General features: G+C 42.7%; 1 protein-coding gene and 1 long non-coding RNA gene across 2 annotated transcripts; one reads left to right on the top strand and one right to left on the bottom strand.

The window, feature by feature from the left end:
- The first annotated feature begins 5441 nt into the window (after positions 1 to 5441).
- On the top strand, positions 5442 to 6261 carry LOC138967656 (uncharacterized). Its single transcript, XR_011456009.1, has 3 exons — positions 5442 to 5581; positions 5921 to 6156; positions 6224 to 6261. It is a non-coding gene; the product is annotated as an uncharacterized lncRNA (long non-coding RNA).
- A 4718-nt stretch (positions 6262 to 10979) lies between these two features.
- Positions 10980 to 18839, bottom strand: LOC138967655 (uncharacterized). Its single transcript, XM_070340292.1, has 4 exons — positions 18546 to 18839; positions 15572 to 15802; positions 14333 to 14479; positions 10980 to 12244 (listed from the first exon to the last, which is right to left on the bottom strand). The coding sequence occupies exons 1-4, from the start codon at positions 18807 to 18809 to the stop codon at positions 11504 to 11506; spliced, it is 1383 nt and encodes a 460-aa protein (XP_070196393.1). The 5' UTR covers positions 18810 to 18839; the 3' UTR covers positions 10980 to 11503.
- Positions 18840 to 19876: the final 1037 nt, after the last annotated feature.

The following is a 19876-nucleotide window of genomic DNA, read 5'->3' as shown; positions in this document are numbered from 1 at the left end:
ACATCGAGGGGGAATCGAAACGAGGGTCGTGGTGTATGTGCGTATGTGTGTGCGTGCGTGTGTGTGTGTGTGTGTGTGTAGAGCGATTCAGACTAAACTACTGGACCGATCTTTATGAAATTTGACATGAGAGTTCCTGGGTATGAAATCCCCGAACGTTTTTTTCATTTTTTTGATAAATGTCTTTGATGACGTCATATCCGGCTTTTCGTGAAAGTTGAGGCGGCACTGTCACGCCCTCATTTTTCAACCAAATTGGTTGAAATTTTGGTCAAGTACTCTTCAACGAAGCCCGGGGTTCGGTATTGCATTTCAGCTTGGTGGCTTAAAAATTAATTAATGACTTTGGTCATTAAAAATCTGAAAATTGTAAAAAAAAATAAAAATGTATAAAACGATCCAAATTTACGTTTATCTTATTCTCCATCATTTGCTGATTCCAAAAACATATAAATATGTTATATTCGGATTAAAAACAAGCTCTGAAAATTAAATATATAAAAATTATTATCAAATTTTTTTTTTCGAAATCAATTTAAAAACACTTTCATCTTATTCCTTGTCGGTTCCTGATTCCAAAAATATATAGATATGATATGTTTGGATTAAAAACACGCTCAGAAAGTTAAAACAAAGAGAGGTACAGAAAAGCGTGCTATCCTTCTCAGCGCAACGAATACCCCGCTCTTCTTGTCAATTACACGTGTTCTGTGAGTTCGACAGCTACTTGACTAAATATTGTATTTTCGCCTTACGCGACTTGTTATATTTAGTCAAGTTTTGACTAAATATTTTAACATCGAGGGGGAATCGAAACGAGGGTCGTGGTGTATGTGCGTGTGTGCGTGTGTGTGTGTGTGTCTGTGTGTGTGTGTAGAGCGATTCAGACTAAACTATCAATCAATCAATCAATCAATGAGGCTTATATCGCGCATATTCCGTGGGTACAGTTCTAGGCGCTCTGCAGTGATGCCGTGTGAGATGAAATTTTATACGGCCAGTAGATTGCAGCCATGTCGGCGCATATTTACCTTTCACGGCCTTATTCCAAGTCACACGGGTATGGTAGACAATTATTAAGTGTGCCTAAGCAATTTTGCCAGGAAAGACCCTTTTGTCAATCGTGGGATCTTTAACGTGCACACCCAATGTAGTATACACGGGGGGTGGTTCGGACACCGAAGAGAGTCTGCACACAAAGTTGACTCTGTGAAATAAATTTCCGCCGAACCTGGGATCGAACTCGCGCTGACAGCGGCCAACTGAATACAAATCCAGCGCGCTACCAACTGAGCTATATCCCCGCCCCGGACCGATCTTTATGAAATTTGACATGAGAGTTCCTGGGTATGAAATCCCCGAACGTTTTTTTCATTTTTTTGATAAATGTCTTTGATGACGTCATATCCGGCTTTTCGTGAAAGTTGAGGCGGCACTGTCACGCCCTCATTTTTCAACCAAATTGGTTGAAATTTTGGTCAAGTAATCTTCGACGAAGCCCGGACTTCGGTATTGCATTTCAGCTTGGTGGCTTAAAAATTAATTAATGACTTTGGTAATTAAAAATCTGAAAATTGTAAAAAAAAATAAAAATGTATAAAACGATCCAAATTTACGTTTATCTTATTCTCCATCATTTGCTGATTCCAAAAACATATAAATATGTTATATTTGGATTAAAAACAAGCTCTGAAAATTAAATATATAAAAATTATTATCAAAATTAAATTGTCGAAATCAATTTAAAAACACTTTTATCTTATTCCTTGTCGGTTCCTGATTCCAAAAACATATAGATATGATATGTTTGGATTAAAAACACGCTCAGAAAGTTAAAACAAAGACAGGTACAGAAAAGCGTGCTATCCTTCTTAGCGCAACTACTACCCCGCTCTTCTTGTCAATTTCACTGCCTTTGCCATGAGCGGTGGACTGACGATGCTACGAGTAGGCCTATACGGTCTTGCTGAAAAATGGCATTGCGTTCAGTTTCATTCTGTGAGTTCGACAGCTACTTGACTAAATATTGTATTTTCGCCTTACGCGACTTGTTTTTTCTTCTTTTTTTTCCGCAGTCACGTAGGCCATCTCCAGTTATAGTTTATACACTTTTGAACAAACCGTTATCATATGTCATCCTTGCGCATTGGAGGCACAGAGATATAGAATATTCTATATCTCTGTGATTGGCGGCAGCCGCCTTATCCACTAGACCATTGCGCCCGTCAGTCTTCTCACACAGACACAAGGCGGTGTGTGGCCCTGAAAGACGGGGCAAGTCGGGCAAGGCGGGCAAGGCGGGCCAGATCTTACGGCGCCATGGACACAGAGCGCCGTGTTTTCCTCCCAGCCCGAGCTTTGTGGTCAGTCTTCATTCACTGCCCGCTGTCAGGAAGGGGGGACCAGACAAGGCGGAATCCATGGAGGCGGCCTCCTCACGTATCGTTTATCGAACCGTTGACTTAACCGTTACGGCCTCTCAGCCATCTTGTTGACTTCCCAGTCTGCTGACCTCCACGTAATGAGGGCTTCTGTGTGTGTGTGTTGGTGGGGAGGTGGAGGAAGGGGGGTTAAGAAGGAGAGAGAGCAAGTTGGGGCGGATGGTGTTTTCAGCTGATTGGTTAAAGGGTGGGTGGTGCCTTGCCGTTCTGTAAAGCGCCCACCGACAAAACTGGCTTTTCAATATTTTGTTAGATAAAGAGTGTTGTATCTGACAGCGTTTCAAGTGTCATTCTGTATAATAAGTCACGCTGATTGTGTTAGTTCCAATGTTTATTTTAAGCGTGATAAACAAAAAGTGTCCCTGCCTGAACGTTAAAACAATTAAAGGGTCGCCTAGAATCACTGTCCTGCTTGGTCAAAAAGCCATATAGTGCTCTGGAATGGTAATAAAGGTAATATTCCAGAACAGCGTCCTGAATGAACTCTCGCCGTCAGCAGGCCGCCATGAAGTTATGTCCCTTGAACATGAAATAAAGTTTACGAAATGAATCGAATTTCGAAGTCAAAATTCGTGCCTTTCATCTAGATTGTCCCTTACTTGCAACACGTTGCAACGGTTCTCTCCGTCTGCAAAGTTCTATACCCCGCAACAACTCCCTTCAATTTGGGACACTGTTCTTGAACATTATGGGCTAAAGGCTGGTAGGACAGTCCACAAGGTAAAGAGATTCCTGCTGTGTGGCTGTTTGTTTGGTTGGTTGGTTCGGGTTGTTTTTTTGTTTCTTTGTTTGTTTGTGCATGTTTTTTTTAATTCACAGTCCATGTCCCTGAAAGATTTAGGTCCATGATCCCAAAGTTTCATCATTCAGTTAGTCTACTCATTTTTTTCTGAACCACAATTGTGATTGAGAAATGCGCGGAACTGGATAATACATTTACTGAAAATACGATGGTTTCTTAGGCGCTTAAGGAAGAGCCGTAACAGTAAAGCAGGTTTCAAGACTGATGGCAGCGCCCTCCCTGTAGTCCTGCAATCTTTGCATAGAGACATGTCCACAGGGAGTGTCAACTGCTTCCAACCATCAAAGTACACGATTTCCTTTGCCTTCGTATCCCGAAAGAACGGTGTATTCTTCTCATAAAGATCGCCACACATTATAGTCTACCGAAGTAGAGAAACATTAAATGCGAGACTGAAAGCAAAGCAGACATACATCGTCTCACACACACAAACACAGGCCGGCTGAGGTCGCGGCGAAAGAAAACAGAGATAAGCACGCAGAGAGATGAAAACGAGAGAAGGGATGAGACTGATTGGTGTTTGTCTGTCGGGAATCAGGAAAGCGGCCCAACACCGCTTGCAGTGATGAGGTCAATCCATCAGGCCAGATAACCAACACCCGGTGTGTACTGATCGGACGGAAACGATCTATTACTGGTGCAGTCAATGGGGATCCTCACTGGAAACAGTGTGTACTGATGAAGTCAATATATCAGTCATGCGGTGTGTATTGTTGGAGTCAATTTATCAAAGTGTGTACTGATGGAGTCAATATATCATGCAGTGTGTATTGTTGGAGTCAATTTATCATGCAGTGTGTATTGTTGGAGTCAATATATCAAAGTGTGTACTGTTGGAGTCAATATATCAAAGTGTCTATTGATGGAGTCAAGATATCAAGGTAGTGTGTATTGTTGCAGTCAATATATCCAGTTCAGTGTGTACTGATTCAATATATCAAGGTTTGGGACACAGAACATAATATACATCGTACCGCTTGGGTCAATACTTCAAAGCTGAAATGCGAAAACGATAAAACATGAAGTTCTGATATGTTCGAACTATATCCCTGCACTGTCCTGGTCTCTTGCGGTTTGTTCTTTCACCACACAGCTTCCGGAACATTGACAATAACAATAACAACAACAACAACAATGACAATAACAATGACAATAACAATAACATTAACGACATCAATAGGAACACCTGTCAAAAGCCGCAATAGACAAACTCCGAAATTAAGTCTGTCGGGCGTGTATGAATTGTGAAAGAGTGAATACTCTTGCTCTTAGTGAGGCAAACTTTCCACACGTGCTCCTTGCCCACGTGGTTCAGACACACCCCTCGCTAGTGACTGGCCTATAATGTCACGTGGGAAAGTTTGCCTCAACAAATCAAGAGTATTCACTCTTTGACAACCCACACCAACCCGAGAGAGTGATATCCCAACAACGTCCATTGTGGCTTCCGGCATAGCCACAGACACCCCTGCATGGAACAGGTTGGACTCTCGGCATACACAACGTCAACAGAAACGAGAACGTTAGGAGTTGAGGACATCTTTATTCATTCATTATTTTGTCATCACAAGGAATCAACACAATACTGGGGGGGGGGGGGGGGGCATCTTTATTCATTCATTATTTTGTCATAACAAGGAATCAACACAATACTGGGGGGGGGGGGGGGGGGGCATCTTTATTCATTTATTATTTTGTCATAACAAGGAACCAACACAACACTGGGGGAGATGGGTGTAACTCAATAATATCAACTCAAACACTTGAAATCAGCTTAAACTGAAGAAGAAAAAGCAAAATAAAATGCTTACTTCCAAACAAAAAGCAAATTCTTTTGTCTGAAGTTATGACATTTGAGAAACAAGCAGATCATTTTGCTATGGGAAGAAATCAACAATTGAGTGACGTTTGCAAGAAGTTACACATGTTAACAAGGACATGATGTTTCATGGTGACACATGTTAACAAGGACATGATGTTTCATGGTGACACATGTTAACAAGGACATGATGTTTCATGGTGACACATGTTAACAAGGACATGTTTCATGGTGACACATGTTAACAAGGACATGATGTTTCATGGTGACACATGTTAACAAGGACATGATGTTTCATGGTGACACATGTTAACAAGGACATGATGTTTCATGGTGACACATTTATAACCTGCATGAAACCCAAAGCAAATTTAAAATAACGCTTGAGAAACAATGATTTCATGTCGGCGTTTGACACAAAACTAATGAACCTTTCTTAAAACGGGAAAGTTTTGTGCACATTTATCACAATTATTGCACTGAAAATATGACTTCTGACACTGAAGTTTGTTTGATAAGGCACAAAAAAAAATAGGTCTGTTTACGGTAACCCGACCGACCCTAGTTTTTAGGCCCGACCCTAATCTTTTTTTTGGATCGTCTGAAAAAAAACAAAAAAACGCATCCAAAATAGAGCTGTTTGCGCTCAAACAGCAGACGACAGAAGGGAGGTAAGCTCAAAGTACTGTTTATAGTTATGTTGGGCAAAAACAGGGATTGATGAGAAGAAATGAACTGTGAAACATCATAGAGAGGGGAGAAGAAAAAAAGAAAAAAAAAATGGAAAAAAAGCCGACCTACCGACCCTATTTTTTCACCCTATGTTACCGTAAACAGACCTCTTTTTTTTGGCCTAAGAATATTGGTTGTTTGTTGTTGTTGTTTCTGATCTCCAGTACCCAGGAGGTCATACAAGACCCAGGAGGTCATACAAGACCCAGGAGGTCATACAAGACCGATTCAACATCCATCTTATTCTCTGGTTTCTTCTCGGTCTACGCTAAACATTATTTGAAGAATGTAATTTTGTGTAAGGCAAGCAGTGTTTTTCTTACACATTGCATGTTCACAATAGGTAATACAGTCCAGGTAAGGTTGTTGGGCAACCAGTGTTTTGCCTACACATTGCATCTTCACAATAGGTAATACAGTCCAGGTAAGGTTGTTGGGCAAGCAGTGTTTTGCTTACACCAACCATGTTCACAATAGGTAATACAGTCCAGGTAAGGTTGTTGGGCAAGCAGTGTTTTGCTTACACCAACCATGTTCAGAATAGGCCATAGTGTCCAGGTAAGGTTGTCTACAACAGGTTTTAGTACTCTGATAAAACCACTCTATTTTCAGCAGGATAGATGGCATTCTGGCAACATGTTCACATAACACTATAGTGTTCTTGCAAACCTGAACATCATATTTCCTGAAAGCTAGTTTTTGGGCATCGTTAAACATGTTTACAGCACAGTACAACGTTCTTGCAACATAAACATTGTTGACAGCAGAGTACAGTTGTCTGACAAGACTGAACATATTGACAGTAGACCACATTGTTTCAGCAATACTTAACGTACAAACAAAATACTGCAGTGGTCTAGCAACTCAAAGCGTGTTCAGATCAGACTATATATAGTGCTCGGACAATACTGAACATGTTTACAGCAAGATATTACCTGCTATTCAGACTTGGTCGTGTGACAGACGTTTTCTTCCACACGAGATTACGTTGATTGTCTAACGAAGCCGTCAGGCTGAGTTAGACATCAGCTAATCGAGTGTGGAAGAAAACTCTGTCACACGACCAAGTCGGAATAGCATTTATGTCTCACAGCTTCAACAGAGGAGAGAACAAACACGTTTTGCGTACTCAGGCTTGATAAACCTAAACACAGGAGAAGCCATTGTGGAGAGATCTACTTTTTGACGAAAGTGACCGAACAACTATGAGTTACGTCTCGGTATATGTGAATGACGTCACAGTCATCGTCACAGTCTGTATCTTTTGAAGCATCGCAATCTTCATGACGTCTTTCTGTGTCTGCATCCGCGAAATGTTTGTTCTTTCCGGGATCTTTGTCATCTATGTTCATAACTCTGTCCTTCTAGATTCAGACTAACAAGCCTCGTGAGCGAGCCACTTTCCAAGGGCAGCTAAATTCGCGTATGGAAACAGTTCTGTCGTCTGGGATGCCGTTTTCAGTATTCTCAGCGTTGAAGAATTTGTAAAGAGAGGAAACGATAACAGCAGGAGAAATAAAAGTCGTGTGTGCATTTTGGGGCTTTTGGAGGGACGATTTCGAGTTTGAATCCGTTCTTGCACATGCTCCAAAGCGTGTAACATACAATCTTGCACACGTTTGCTTCAGTAGTGGCAAAGAAGGAAAGCGTGTGACATACTGTTCTAGCAACACCAACAATGTTTAATAGTATTTACGAAGCAATTTTACAGCAGTTGATAGCGCTCTTTTGCACGACATACAGTGGGTTTTTTCCGGGCTACAGTCTTCTGATAATACTAAACAAGTTTACACTAGGCTGTCTTATTGAGGCAACACCGAACATTTCTTTTGTTGAGTCACAGTGTTCTTTTGACACAAATTTATTTAAGGCAGGCTGCATGTTGTTGGTTCATGCTTCTGGTACAAAAGTATTCTTGCATCCTCTTGCATCGTTGATCATTTGTACTGCAAGTTGTGGTAACAATTAATATAATTCAATGTCTCACATTGTTAAAGAATAACATTAAACTTTAGCAGTAAAACAATGTTGGTTCAAGTCACACATGTTTAGGCAATGCGAGTAAGAGTCAAAGTTTAACAAAAGCCTAGCCATTTGTCCAATGCCTTTCTTATATTAGTGACAGGAGAAAAAGTGAGATGGCATACAATCTGAAATATTTTCCCAAATAAAACAGAAACAAATGCTGTGAATTTAGCAAAACAAACCTGAAACAAACCAACACATAGTTAGGTTAACAAAAGTAAAACATTTGGAAACAACACATGAAAGTGATTTACATAGACCCGATGAAAGGAAACATCTGGAAACATGACAACACTGATTCATTTAGGGAAAATCAAATCAAATAGTTTCACAACACTAATGCATTCTACACTGTGTCTGTACAGACAACACCTACCACACAACATTCCATTTCAACAACAAGCAACCCATTGGTTCAACAAGCAACCAATGAAGAATGCATGTTGTTGATGCAACCCATTGGTTCAACAAGCAACCAATGAAGAATGCATGTTGTTGATGCAACCTATTGGTTCAACAAGCAACCAATGAAGAATGCATGTTGTTGATGCAACCTATTGGTTCAACAAGCAACCAATGAAGAATGCATGTTGTTGATGCAACCCATTGGTTTAACAACAACCAATGAAGAATGCATGTTGTTGATGCAACCCATTGGTTCAACAAGCAACCAATGAAGAATGCATGTTGTTGATGCAACCTATTGGTTCAACAAGCAACCAATGAAGAATGCATGTTGTTGATGCAACCTATTGGTTCAACAAGCAGCCAATGAAGAATGCATGTTGTTGATGCAACCCATTGGTTCAACAAGCAGCCAATGAAGAATGCATGTTGTTGATGCAACCTATTGGTTCAACAAGCAACCAATGAAGAATGCATGTTGTTGATGCAACCTATTGGTTCAACAAGCAACCAATGAAGAATGCATGTTGTTGATGCAACCTATTGGTTCAACAAGCAACCAATGAAGAATGCATGTTGTTGATGCAACCCATTGGTTCAACAAGCAACCAATGAAGAATGCATGTTGTTGATGCAACCTATTGGTTCAACAAGCAACCAATGAAGAATGCATGTTGTTGATGCAACCTATTGGTTCAACAAGCAACCAATGAAGAATGCATGTTGTTGATGCAACCCATTGGTTCAACAAGCAACCAATGAAGAATGCATGTTGTTGATGCAACCTATTGGTTCAACAAGCAACCAATGAAGAATGCATGTTGTTGATGCAACCTATTGGTTCAACAAGCAACCAATGAAGAATGCATGTTGTTGATGCAACCTATTGGTTCAACAAGCAACCAATGAAGAATGCATGTTGTTGATGCAACCTATTGGTTCAACAAGCAACCAATGAAGAATGCATGTTGTTGATGCAACCTATTGGTTCAACAAGCAGCCAATGAAGAATGCATGTTGTTGATGCAACCTATTGGTTCAACAAGCAACCAATGAAGAATGCATGTTGTTGATGCAACCTATTGGTTCAACAAGCAGCCAATGAAGAATGCATGTTGTTGATGCAACCCATTGGTTCAACAAGCTCTTCTCACAATTTCAAGCGCTTCACAAAACAATACAAATTTACATCTTCATTTTTACTGACAGTTCATGCCTATTTTTCCGTGCAATCTCTTTTTACAATAATTCAACAAACCAAACTTTCTCGGGAGTGTCAATAAGTCCACTCCCAACACAGTAACTCATTTCGCAGCACACCAAACCACATGTTTCTTTAAACAACCAATACATTTTTGTTTGTGATGAATTTATGTCACTTCACAAGACATACGGGAAACAATATCTATTCAATGCAAATGAATGGACATTCAACAAATTGTTTCGTTGTGGGTAGGATTGTTCTACAAAATATGAGAGTTATGAAACAATTTTAAATACGTTTAAACCATAGAGATCACATCAAAAGGTTATAAAACTGCATGCCTGTATCATAAAATGGTCACACGTTCGACAACTCAGGATGTTTTGTTTTACGTTTCTGGAGTAAGCCTACACAGTATAAAGCACCACGAAGACGGACAGAATACACTGAGACAATGGAGCCCAATACTCCTCCTCTGAGGATCATTTGAAATGAAGTGCAGTGGGGAGAATGAAAGGCTTTCTGTTCTGCAAACATGACATTTTCTTGTCACTGGCTCTGCTAGCCTCAAGTTTTTCTGTTACTAGTTCTTCAAACCTATGTTTTGCCAGGCAGCAACAAGAGTGCCATAACTTTCCTAACGATTGGAAGCAAGGTATTGAGGCTCTTTAAGTTTGCGACTGAAAGCAGTAAGGGCACTATGGCAGCATGCAGAAGGCACAGAAGCACAATAAAACATTACAATGCTTGACAAACACATTCACAAGTAAAGCAATATAACAGCAATAGCGTGAAAATGGAAGGGGAATGAAGTTGGGGTGGGGTAGGTAGGTACCATTGTACTGTTCCAATCCCACAACTGATTATCTGTATTTCAACCCTCTGTCGATCTACGTTCATTTGGATCTCCGACTCATATAGAGTTTCTCTTTCTTTTTCTCAGTCCGAGTATTCATAAGACTAAATCCTCAACTTAGTCCAACATTAAAATAAGTTATCTTCGGTAATAAAAGGAAGAGAGGGCAACGCACACATATTGCACACACAAATATCCACAGTTTGTGTCCTCCGGCAAGATCAAACAATAACTTGCCAGTGAGGCATGGTAACACACATGATATTGCACAACGAATTAAAAAGCAACAACTGTCATCACAAATACTGGATTACGCTCCAAAATGCCTTGCACTTCACGTATCACTTTATCCTTACACTCTCATTCCTTTCTGGTAATCAGCACTGTCATTTCATCTCCAAGTACACCAAAAGTACAAGATGAAGTAAACTTTTCGTGATGAAAACAACCAGGGTTAAAATTCTGAAAAAGGCTGTAATTCATTTAATGAACGGTTAAATTCTTCCTGTCAGGTGTTTTGATTCAGGGGTGGTGCTCTCAAACCGTACAAAATGGAAGGGCACACACTGGACACTGGACACTGTCTAGGGTTTGGATAAGGAGCAACACGGTGTAGACAACACGAGGAGTTCTAAGTATTTACATGATGTGCACGCCACTTTCTGTCAGGGCAAGTCATGTTTCCTCTGACACAGTCAGGTTGTTCTCCAAAGCAAGCCACTTGGCCCATACCACACCTTTTTGTGCTTCAAGGTCAAATAAAGAATTCTTTTCACCTGGTCGTAAAATATTGTGCACAAATTGCAAGCAAAGCTTCTGCTGTCCCGGAGAAGGAGCCTTTGCATGATCAGTTGTAGGTTGACAAAAGGCGAGATGCGTGTGACAGTGAGTCTTCAAGGCAAAGCAGTCGCTATGTACGCTGTGCAAACTCGATTGTGTCTGTTGTAAATCAAGACCGCAGAGCAATATCTCCAAGCCACCCGTGTCAGGGATACAACTTACAAGGCTTTTCCCGTGCAGCGCAAAACTTTGACAGCCTTTAAGCCATCCTGTCAGCTTTTAGCCTGATCAGTAGAGTGTCCATTGCAAAACTGTGACAGCCTCCTAGCCATCCTGTCAGCTCTTATAGCTTCACACTATATGTAGCCTGACGTGTCCAGTTTCTGGAGCAAAACGAGACCGCAGAAGGAAACATCCCCCAAGCCATGGTGTCGGGGCGTTATTCGATGTGCAGCCTGACGTGCTTGAAGGTCCTGTCGACGTAGGGCTTCCACTTGTAGCCCAGGATGCGCGGCACCTGGTCAAAGGCCAGGTCGTAGTTCCTCCCGTGTGTCCTCAGCCAGCGATGAAAGTCGGGCGTCCAGTTCTTGGCGCGCGGCCACTCGCACTTCTTGATGAGCGCGTTCTTGCGCACGATGAACCACCTCAGCTTCTTGCCCTCCTTGGCCAGCAGTAGCAGGGTGGCGAGTGAGATCCGCTCCCTGATCACCAGCGTGTGCAGCTTGGGACACTCGCGCACCAGCCTCAGGAAGCTGGCGTCAGCACGCTCGTGGAACTTGCGCGAGCCGTGGTTCCTGGGCAGCGCCTCCTGTACGACGTACTCCAGGTACTTGCCGTAGTACTCCACCAGCCACGTGGTCAGCTCGGGCTGCAGGCGGTGGTACGGCGTGCGGAAGATCACGCCTCGGACCGGCGCGTGCGGCTGGAGCATGAGCGGGGTCTTGGTGAGCCCCTCAATCTCGAGGAAGACCCGCTTGTGGGGCGCCATCTCTTTGAAGAGCTTCCAGGCCTCGCCCGGCACTGGGTCGCAGGGACAGGTGTATGCGTCCTGTACGATGTGCAGCTGACGGAGCTGCGTGCCGCCCAGCAGCAGGATGACCTCCTCGCTCAGGTGTTGCGGCGACAGCTTCAGCTTGACCAGCTGCACGAACTGCGTCACCTCGCATATCGGGAGCGGGATCTGAGGGGAGAGGAGAGACACATTTTTAAGCTTCTGACAGTGCATCTGTGAAGGGGATCAATGCAGTGTATGGCTGTTGAGATTAGGACTCACTGTCACTGTCAATTTTATTGTCCTTACAAAAACAAGGAACATTGCCTAGCAGTGTCAGGCGGTTACACACACAAAATACATTTAATTTGAACGCACAGTTATAAGCTGATACTTGAACTAGAACATTAAATAAGCTTCAGGGATAGCAAAGAACACGTACAGTGTCACGCAGCAGCTCTGGAGTGCTACCAGTGAACATGACACACTTAATTAACTTGTACAGGTCCAGAGACTGACACACTTAACTTGTACAGGTCCAGAGACTGACACACTTAACTTGTACAGGTCCAGAGACTGACACACTTAACTTGTACAGGTCCAGAGACTGACACACTTAACTTGTACAGGTCCAGAGACTGACACACTTAACTTGTACAGGTCCAGAGACTGACACACTTAACTTGTACAGGTCCAGAGACTGACACACTTAACTTGTACAGGTCCAGAGACTGACACACTTAACTTGTACAGGTCCAGAGACTGACACACTTAACTTGTACAGGTCCAGAGACTGACACACTTAACTTGTACAGGTCCAGAGACTGACACACTTAACTTGTACAGGTCCAGAGACTGACACACTTAACTTGTACAGGTCCAGAGACTGACACACTTAACTTGTACAGGTCCAGAGACTGACACACTTAACTTGTACAGGTCCAGAGACTGACACACTTAACTTGTACAGGTCCAGAGACTGACACACTTAACTTGTACAGGTCCAGAGACTGACACACTTAACTTGTACAGGTCCAGAGACTGACACACTTAACTTGTACAGGTCCAGAGACTGACACAAAAACAATAACTGAGAAGTTCAAGAGAAAGCAAGGAATTCTCTGACTGTCTGGCAGTAGCGCTTCCGACACATGATTATAAAACAGTACATACCTTAGAACAGTTGAGGAGTTCCAGACACAGCAGAGACTCGGTACAATGTCTGACAGTGACATAAACCCCAGGGCCAGTAGGCCTACATACCTTAGAACAGTTGAGGAGTTCCAGAGACAGCAGAGACTCCGTGCAGTGTGTGACAGTGACACAAACCCCAGGGCCAGTACATACCTTAGAACAGTTGAGGAGTTCCAGAGACAGCAGAGACTCGGTGCAGTGTGTGTCAGTGACACAAACCCCAGGGCCAGTACATACCTTAGAACAGTTGAGGAGTTCCAGAGACAGCAGAGACTCGGTGCAGTGTGTGTCAGTGACACAAACCCCAGGGCCAGTACATACCTTAGAACAGTTGAGGAGTTCCAGAGACAACAGAGACTCCGTGCAGTGTGTGACAGTGACACAAACCCCAGGGCCAGTACATACCTTAGAACAGTTGAGGAGTTCCAGAGACAACAGAGACTCCGTGCAGTGTGTGACAGTGACACAAACCCCAGGGCCAGTACATACCTTAGAACAGTTGAGGAGTTCCAGAGACAACAGAGACTCTGTGCAGTGTCTGACAGTGACACAACCCCCAGGGCCAGTACATACCTTAGAACAGTTGAGGAGTTCCAGAGACAGCAGAGACTCTGTGCAGTGTCTGACAGTGACACAAACCCCAGGGCCAGTACATACCTTAGAACAGTTGAGGAGTTCCACAGACAGCAGAGACTCTGTGCAGTCTGTGTCTGACAGTGACACAAACCCCAGGGCCAGTACATACCTTAGAACAGTTGAGGAGTTCCAGAGACAGCAGAGACTCCGTGCAGTGTGTGACAGTGACACAAACCCCAGGGCTAGTACATACCTTAGAACAGTTGAGGAGTTCCAGAAACGACAGAGACTCCGTGCAGTGTGTGACAGTGACACAAACCCCAGGGCCAGTACATACCTTAGAACAGTTGAGGAGTTCCAGAGACAACAGAGACTCCGTGCAGTGTGTGACAGTGACACAAACCCCAGGGCCAGTACATACCTTATAACAGTTGAGGAGTTCCAGAGACAGCAGAGTGACTCGGTGCAGTGTGTGTCAGTGACACAAACCCCAGGGCCAGTACATACCTTAGAACAGTTGAGGAGTTCCAGAGACAACAGAGACTCCGTGCAGTGTCTGGCAGCAGCGGCCAGCAGACCAGGAACCTCCTCCACGTCCAGCAACAACTGGTTGACCGCCAGGTGGCGCATCTGCTGCATGGTGCCCAACAGGTACTGCACGTGTCAAACATACAAATCAGGTTTTAGTTACACTGAAGTCTGTTCACTGTTCTCAGCTCAGCCAAATTACAACGAGAAAATGGCCAGAATAGACAAATGCGTTTTAACACACCTTCATTGCAACTACCATAATTTAAAGTATAATGGACAGTTTCATACAGACATATTAGACACCATAGACAACTTTTCGATTATCCAACCTTTCTGCAGTCACTGGCATCTTTGATGTTTATATATTGACCAGCTATGACTATCTTTTGTCGATTCAAAACACTGTCGTCCAAAGACGTAGTACCGTACGGCTACCTATATGGCGGTCTGATGGAAAATAGTCGTAGGGATCTTCTCGTTTGGATGACAGAGTCATCTTTTCTGCGCTGTCAGATTTTCTGTAGTAGGTGGCCCTGTGACTGTTGAGCGCGGTACGCTGGCTACAAAATCGCAACAACATAGAAACACTACGCCTGTCGAAGATCCGTCAACAGTAGCTCCAACTCTGATTCCAAGAACACTTTGGAATACTGGACTACCCAAGAGTTATCCAAATTCTGATTCTAGGGCCAACTCTACTACACTAACCGAGATATGTAAAACAAAAGTCTGATTCTAAGGCCACTCATACTTCCCTCTCCGAGAGATAACAAAAGTCTGATTCTAAGGCCACTCATACTTCCCTCTCCGAGAGATAACAAAAGTTTGATTCTAAGGCCACTCATACTTCCCTCTCCGAGAGATAACAAAAGTCTGATTCTAAGGCCACTCATACTTCCCTCTCCGAGAGATAACAAAATTCTGATTCTAAGGCCATGTATCCATTCCCTCTCCAAAAGATTATTCTGATTCTAAGGCCACTTATACTTCTTTCTCCAATATATATAATTCTGAGTCTAAGGCCACTTATACTTCTTTCTCCAAGATATAATTCTTATTCCAAGGCCATTCATACTTCACTCTCAGAGATAACCAAACTCTGATTTTAAGGCCACTCATACTTCAATCTCCCAGAGATAATAAGAGTCGAAGTCCACCATCAACTTCGCTCTTCGGGAGAGAACCGAAAACTAATTTCACGGCTACGCATCTCACCTTGACCTTGTCGAGAATGTTGCCGCCTGTGCCGATGACAGCGACGCCGTTGACGCCGCGACTCTCACAGGCGAAGGTGAAGCGGAATGTGTGAAGCAGGGGCATGGGGAAGTCACTGTAGTACTCCAGGTAGGCGGCCAGCACGCGCAGGAACTCGTACAGGTTGTAGTAGTCGCTGATGGGGGTCACCACGATACGCTTGAAGAAGCAGCCCACCCGCATGAAGCAGAGCTGTGGACACATAACAAGTTGTTGTGACTGACGGAACACTGGTTTAAACAGTGTTGTATTCAACAGTTGTGGACACATAACAAGTTGTTGTGACTGACGGAACACTGGTTTAAACAGTGTTGTATTCAACAGTTGTGGACACATAACAAGTTGTTGTGACTGACGGAACACTGGTTTAAACAGTGTTGTATTCAACAGTTGTGGACACATAACAAGTTGTTGTGACTGACGGAACACTGGTTTAAACAGTGTTGTATTCAACAGTTGTGGACACATAACAAGTTGTTGTGACTGACGGAACACTGGTTTAAACAGTGTTGTATTCAACAGTTGTGGACACATAACACGTTGTTGTGACTGACGGAACACTGGTTTAAACAGTGTTGTATTCAACAGTTGTGGACACATAACAAGTTGTTGTGACTGACGGAACATTGGGTTAAACAGTGTTGTATTCAACAGTTGTGGACACATAACAAGTTGTTGTGACTGACGGAACATTGGGTTAAACAGTGTTGTATTCAACAGTTGTGGACACATAACAAGTTGTTGTGACTGACGGAACATTGGGTTAAACAGTGTTGTATTCAACAGTTGTGGACACATAACAAGTTGTTGTGACTGACGGAACACTGGTTTAAACAGTGTTGTATTCAACAGTTGTGGACACATAACAAGGTGTTGTGACTGACGGAACACTGGTTTAAACAGTGTTGTATTCAACAGTTGTGGACACATAACAAGTTGTTGTGACTGACGGAACATTGGTTTAAACAGTGTTGTATTCAACAGTTGTGGACACATAACAAGTTGTTGTGACTGACGGAACACTGGTTTAAACAGTGTTGTATTCAACAGTTGTGGACACATAACAAGGTGTTGTGACTGACGGAACACTGGTTTAAACAGTGTTGTATTCAACAGTTGTGGACACATAACAAGTTGTTGTGACTGACGGAACATTGGTTTAAACAGTGTTGTATTCAACAGTTGTGGACACATAACAAGTTGTTGTGACTGACGGAACATTGGTTTAAACAGTGTTGTATTCAACAGTTGTGGACACATAACAAGTTGTTGTGACTGACGGAACATTGGGTTAAACAGTGTTGTATTCAACAGTTGTGGACACATAACAAGTTGTTGTGACTGACGGAACACTGGTTTAAACAGTGTTGTATTCAACAGTTGTGGACACATAACAAGTTGTTGTGACTGACGGAACACTGGTTTAAACAGTGTTGTATTCAACAGTTGTGGACACATAACAAGTTGTTGTGACTGACGGAACATTGGGTTAAACGGTGTTGTATTCAACAGTTGTGGACACATAACAAGTTGTTGTGACTGACGGAACACTGGTTTAAAGGCATATTAACTCGATGAATATACACGCTAATTGCTCTACCAACAGCTGGAGACATGCTAAATTAAGTTCCCTGCAAAATATTGTGGTCTAGGACCCCTTAAATGTTGAGATATTTGAATTTTTATTTTGATCTAGATCGTCCTATTTATAGATTTGCCAACAGAGGGAACGTTGACGCAAGGGAAATAACTCCGCGTCTTTGTTGACATCCTCACTTTTTCAGAGGCTAGAACAAGCTGTAATGCATGTATATGGTCCGCGCATTGCGACATATCGTCATTATATGGCCTTATGATGCATTTGACATCGATTGTGGGCAAACTACACTTTGTAAACACGGGAGCGCGTACATATGCCTTTAAACAGTGTTGTATTCAACAGTTGTGGACACATAACAAGTTGTTGTGACTGACGGAACACTGGTTTAAACAGTGTTGTATTCAACAGTTGTGGACACATAACAAGTTGTTGTGACTGACGGAACATTGGGTTAAACAGTGTTGTATTCAACAGTTGTGGACACATAACAAGTTGTTGTGACTGACGGAACACTGGTTTAAACAGTGTTGTATTCAACAGTTGTGGACACATAACAAGTTGTTGTGACTGACGGAACATTGGGTTAAACAGTGTTGTATTCAACAGTTGTGGACACATAACAAGTTGTTGTGACTGACGGAACACTGGTTTAAACAGTGTTGTATTCAACAGTTGTGGACACATAACAAGTTGTTGTGACTGACGGAACATTGGTTTAAACAGTGTTGTATTCAACAGTTGTGGACACATAACAAGTTGTTGTGACTGACGGAACATTGGTTTAAACAGTGTTGTATTCAACAGTTGTGGACACATAACAAGTTGTTGTGACTGACGGAACACTGGTTTAAACAGTGTTGTATTCAACAGTTGTGGACACATAACAAGTTGTTGTGACTGACGGAACATTGGGTTAAACAGTGTTGTATTCAACAGTTGTGGGTACAATGCACAATGAGCTTATTTAGAAACAACAACAAGCTAAAAAACTTATAGTGGTGATCTTAAGAGGACAAAAACACACATATAAATGATATCTTGCGGCGAGACTTTCTTGATCTTCTTCTACGTTCATGGGCTGAAACTCCCACGTTCACTCATGTTTTTGCAAGAGTGAATGTTTACGTGTATGACCATTTTTACCCCGCCATTCAGGCAGCATACGCCGACCATGCAGTTAGAGAAACTGAGAGACTAGGTGACGACAGACAGACAGACAGACAGACAGACAGAGGGACAGAGACAGAGAAAAGAAAAGAGACAGAGATAGATAGGAAAAGAGAGAATCTTGCCATATTTCACAACCAGAAGAGAATTACGGGCCCCTACACTGACCTGTGTCTTCCTGGGGCAGAGTTCCCGCTGGTAGCCCTTGTAGAGGTTGAAGCGCCGCCTGGTCAGCGTTCTCTCCAGCAGCACGAAGGTCTCCCACACGCGGGGCGAGTAGAAGATCTCGTACCACGGCCGGCACACCTGTGACGCGTAGTGGCGCTGCTTGGGGTTCAGCAACACCAGGATGTCCTCAAGCAGGATCACGGGTAGCTCCTTCCACCCATCCTCGTAGAACTCCTCCTCGTCCAGCTCGCGACTTCCCAGCATGCACACCGTCTTGCTGCTGCTTGCGGTGGACGTCGAGCTCCTTTTCAACACACAGAAAAGAGTTTCATTGCGTCATACCTCACTTGTGTCTTCTCCGCAAGCGACTGAACTTGATGCTAGAAACGTCTTGTTTCTGTGTAATTAGTGTTGGTCTGTCTGTGCACTTCAAAGACCGCTGGGTGGAAATATCTGTTTTGTGTTGTCAATAACAAACCTTCCAACAACTTACCTTTCTTGACTAAATGTTTTAACATAGAGGGGGGAATCGAGACGAGGGTCGTGGTGTGTGTGTGTGTGTCTGTGTGTGTGTGTGTGTGTGTGTGTGTGTGTGTGTGTGTGTGTGTGTGTGTGTGTGTGTGTAGAGCGATTCAGGGTAAACTACTGGACCGATTTTTATGACATTTTTCATGAGAGTTCCTGGATATGATATCCCCAGACATTTTTTTTCATTTTTTTTATAAATGTCTTTGATGACGTCATATCCGGCATTTTGTAAAAGTTGAGGCGGCACTGTCACACCCTCATTTTTCAATAAAATTGATTGAAATTCTGGCCAAGCAATCTTCGACGAAGGCCGGACTTTGGTATTGCATTTCAGCTTGGAGGCTTAACAATTAATTAATGACTTTGGTCATTAAAAATCTGAAAAATGTAATTAAAATCATTTTTTTATAAAACGATTCAAAATTATGTTTATCGTATTCTTCATCATTTTCTGATTCCAAAAACATATAAATATGTTATATTTGGATTAAAACCAAGCTCTGAAAATTAAAAATATAAACATTATGATTAAAATTAAATTTCCGAAATCGATTTAAAAACAATTTCATCTTATTCCTTATCCGTTCCTGATTCCAATAACATATAGATATGGTATGTTTGGATTAAAAACACGTTCAGAGAGTAAAAAAGAATAGAGATATAGAAAAGCGTGCTATCCTCCTCAGCGCAACCGCAACCGCTACCGCGCTTTTCTGGATTGTTAATTTCACTGCCTTTGCCACGAGCGGTGGACAGACGATGCTACGAGTGTACGGTCTTGCGGAAAAAATGCAATGCGTTCA

This window comes from Littorina saxatilis, linkage group LG5 (assembly GCF_037325665.1).
Source record: "Littorina saxatilis isolate snail1 linkage group LG5, US_GU_Lsax_2.0, whole genome shotgun sequence".
In the NCBI taxonomy this organism is placed as follows: Eukaryota; Metazoa; Mollusca; class Gastropoda; order Littorinimorpha; family Littorinidae; genus Littorina; species Littorina saxatilis.
Note: the sequence above shows the minus strand (reverse complement) of the source record. Positions and strands in the feature narration are given on the sequence as shown.